This window comes from Gekko japonicus, unplaced genomic scaffold (assembly GCF_001447785.1).
Source record: "Gekko japonicus isolate JY-2015 unplaced genomic scaffold, Gekko_japonicus_V1.1 scaffold1192, whole genome shotgun sequence".
Lineage (NCBI taxonomy): Eukaryota > Metazoa > Chordata > Lepidosauria > Squamata > Gekkonidae > Gekko > Gekko japonicus.
Window position 1 is genome coordinate 459,686 of NW_015159749.1, and position 3,582 is coordinate 463,267.

Consider the following 3,582-nt stretch of genomic DNA (forward strand, 5'->3'; position numbering starts at 1 on the left):
AGGGTGTAAGTCTGTTTAGGATGGCACCACTAATCACCTATTTTTCCTATCATTATGGAGAAAGTATCAGTCAGGCGAGATGACAGCAGTCAAAGTGCACTGAAAGTAATGGATGGATTGCATTGCGAGATAATCCCACTGGGGACTTCCAGCGACCTCAGCAGCCATCAGGATGGAACTTAACTTGCCAGGAACAGCAAGACAACATTGTGTAACTTATAACCCTACTGCTTATTTTCACAAATGATGATTATATGTTTCTGTTTTCTTAATGACAAGTGAATCCCGGAACGGACTTCAACATCCAAACATTGTGAACCTGGAAAATATTCGCCTTCAAAAAATAGTCATTATTCTGAGCTGTTATTTCCCCAGATGGCCCATTTTCTCCTGCTTGAGTCAGACGACAAACAAAAGAGAATATTATTCGCTTCTGAAACAAAAAAAAAATTGTTAAATGCTGGTCTCACTGCTTATCCGCTGTCATTTGACAGGTAGAAATTGCTGCTCAGGTTGTAGAGAGTGACAGGGAGGGCCACAGGGAAGAGAGGCGAGACAGGAGACTGCTTTCAGAGGGGCTTAAAAGCTATTGGGCATTTCGAACGGTTTTGAAATGTTAACATATGCAGTTTACTACCATGAAAAAAAGTGTAGCACAATACAAAATAACAACGAAACCACAGGTAGGTATAGAGCTACAATGTTTTGTGCTTTGGACATCACATGTCCCCCCACCCCAAGAAATCTCTATTTTTTATTAATGTGGATTCACTAGTATTCAACTAATTCAGTGGATTAACTAGTATTCAACTAATTCAGTGCCCTTCTTAATAATTGGACATCATAATCCCATAAAATAGGGGGAATCTATTTTATTTAAAACTCCTGTCATCTTTCTGTGTCTGAAAACTGTCAAAGTGATAAACAGTAAAATGGAGAACGGTGTTAGTTAATTCAGTAGAGCAAAGTTTGAGTCCACTGGCACCTTTAAGACCAACAAAGTTTTCTTTAAGGTATAAGCTTCTGGGTGCATGCACACTTCTTTAGATACAGTCTGTATCTGAAGGTGCCACTGGACTCAAACTTTGTTCTGCCGCTTCAGATCAACATGGCTACCCACCTGAATCTAAGTTGATTCAGTGCAAGTGATGGTGAGAGTGTCTCCCTTGATTTACACCATGAAACCAATCACAAGATCATTTAATTGATTACATCCTCTACATCATGATCAAATTCATTTATCCAAAGTGTTGTGTAGTGATTAGAGCACTGGGCTAGAATCTCAGAGTAAAGGGTAAAGGTTCCCTTGCTCGAAAGCCAGTCGAATCCGACTCTAGGGTTGCGGTGCTCATCTCCGTTTCCAAGCCGAAGAGCCAGCGCTGTCCGAAGACTTCTCCGTGGTCATGTGGCCGGCATGACTAAACACCAAGGCGCACAGAACGCTGTTACCTTCCCACTGAAGTGGTCCCTATTTATCTACTTGCAATTTCTTGCTTTCGAACTGCTAGGGTGGCAGGAGCTGGAACTAGAGATGGGAGCTCACTCCATCATGCGGCACTTGGATCTCAAACTGCTGAACTACTGACCTTCCACAGCCTGCAGTTTAGCGACTTACTGAAATGCTCTCTACATGGGGCTGCCCTTGGGGCAACTTCGGAAGCTGCAGCTGGTGCAGAACGCTGAGGCCAGGTTGTTGATGGGTCTCCCTGTGAGGGAGCACATCCGACCCTGTGCTGAGGTCGCTGCACTGGCTGCCAATAGCGTTCCGGATACGCTTCAAGGTGCTGGTTATGACCTTTAAAGTCCTATATGGTCTGGGGCCTGTCTACCTGAGGGACCGCCTTTCCCCGTATGTCCCCCCAAGAGCACTGAGATCTGAGTTGCAGAATCACTTAGTCCCCCCTGGCCCTAGGGACGCTAAGTTAACAGCGACAAGAACTAGTGCGTTTTCCCTAGCTGCACCTGTATGGTGGAATCAGCTCCCAAATGAAATTTGAGCTCTGCGGGATCTCCACCAATTCCGTAGAGCGGTAAAGACGGAGCTGTTCCGGCAAGCGTTTAATAGCCCAGATCACATTGATCGTTCTAGCACTTTATAATGGACGGCCGCCATGCTTAAACTGCAATTTTAATTTTAATAAGATATATTTGGCTATTTTACTGATTGTATTCTTTTAGATGTGAGGTTGTATTAATTCTTATACTGGCTTTTAAACTATTGTAAGCCGCCCTGAGCCGCTTCAGCGGGAGGGCGGGGTAAAAGTCTAATAAATAAATAAATAAATAAATAAACCACTTGAGCCACCGCAGCTCCAGGAATCTCAGAGACCCAGATTCAAATCCCCACTATCTCATTTTTTTTTTGTCTTTTGAAAATGTATTTTCCAAGGCATTTAGAAATACTGAAAGAAGTAGTTTGTTCAGATCAAGTCTTCCAAGGCTTGTTATTCCCACCAGAGTGTTTACACACTTCTTATTCTTTTTGTTCAGCACCTTTAGTTTCCTTCAACATTTCTTGCCAGTTTTTCTCCATCTCCTCCTTACAGGTGAGAAAGGCATCTTCAAGCCGTCTCATTGAGTTGGCCAAGTCTGGGTTAGAGCGCATCACCACCATATCATAAGCCATCCAGGTAGCCTGCACTGATAGTTTTTCTAAGTCTTCCAGGAGCTTTTCTAAGTCTTTATTCAGGTCCTCAAGCTTTTTGACCATATTGTCGTAACTTCTTTCACAAGGTTCACATTTGGCCATCGTTTCCAGGCCCTGCGCGGCGTTCGAGGGCGTCTATTCGTCGATGCCGCCTCTCAAGAGGGGAAAACGCCTGAGGAAGAAACGGACGCGTCGTGACACATCCCGATACTGATTTTTCAAATCCCCACTATCTCATAAATCCTTTGGGTGACCTTGGGTCAGTTACTCTCTCTCAGCCGAACCTTCTTCACAGGATGGTTGCTGTGAGGATAAAATGGCGGACAGGAGGCTGATGTACACCACCTTGATCAAAGTACCTAAGCATTCAGTCCTCTCCTTAAGCAACCAGAGATGACAACGATACAACTGGTTTTTTTTAATGCAGTTTATGCAATCATTCTTTCCTTCACCCACCCATTTAAAATCAATCCAGGTTCTTGGTTCAAGATGATAGTGCTGAGAGGATACAACAGATGAGGAAAACAACAATGGGGGGGGGGGACCAGCCCAATTTTAAATGCGAGTTTTCAAACGGATACAGGCAGTTTCATCAGATGTAGAGCAAAAATCAGGACATATTAATCGCAGGTCACACGACGGCAACGGTTATCCTTCCGTCTGGGATTACAGTTCCTTGTTTCCTTTAACCAAATTGTCCCATACAGAAGAGTTTAATTCATATTAGCTCCATGAACTGAATGGCGACTGTATGATTATGATCTATGCCAATAAAGGTTTTGAACTTGAACTTGAACTCATATTAGCTTCATCAGTTGACTGTTCTAAGTCATAATAACTCACACTGTGTCCTTCATGGCAATTTTTTTTTTACAATGATAGCTACGTTGGCCTATTGCAGCTTAATAAAGCAGACGCCCAGTGGCACCTTAAAG

General features: G+C 43.4%; 1 protein-coding gene across 1 annotated transcript; it reads right to left on the bottom strand.

Moving 5' to 3' along the window:
• Positions 1-2,473: 2,473 nt before the first annotated feature.
• Positions 2,474-2,749, bottom strand: LOC107105679 (synaptonemal complex central element protein 3-like). The gene has a single exon (XM_015405679.1). The coding sequence runs from the start codon at positions 2,747-2,749 to the stop codon at positions 2,474-2,476; it is 276 nt and encodes a 91-aa protein (XP_015261165.1).
• Positions 2,750-3,582: the final 833 nt, after the last annotated feature.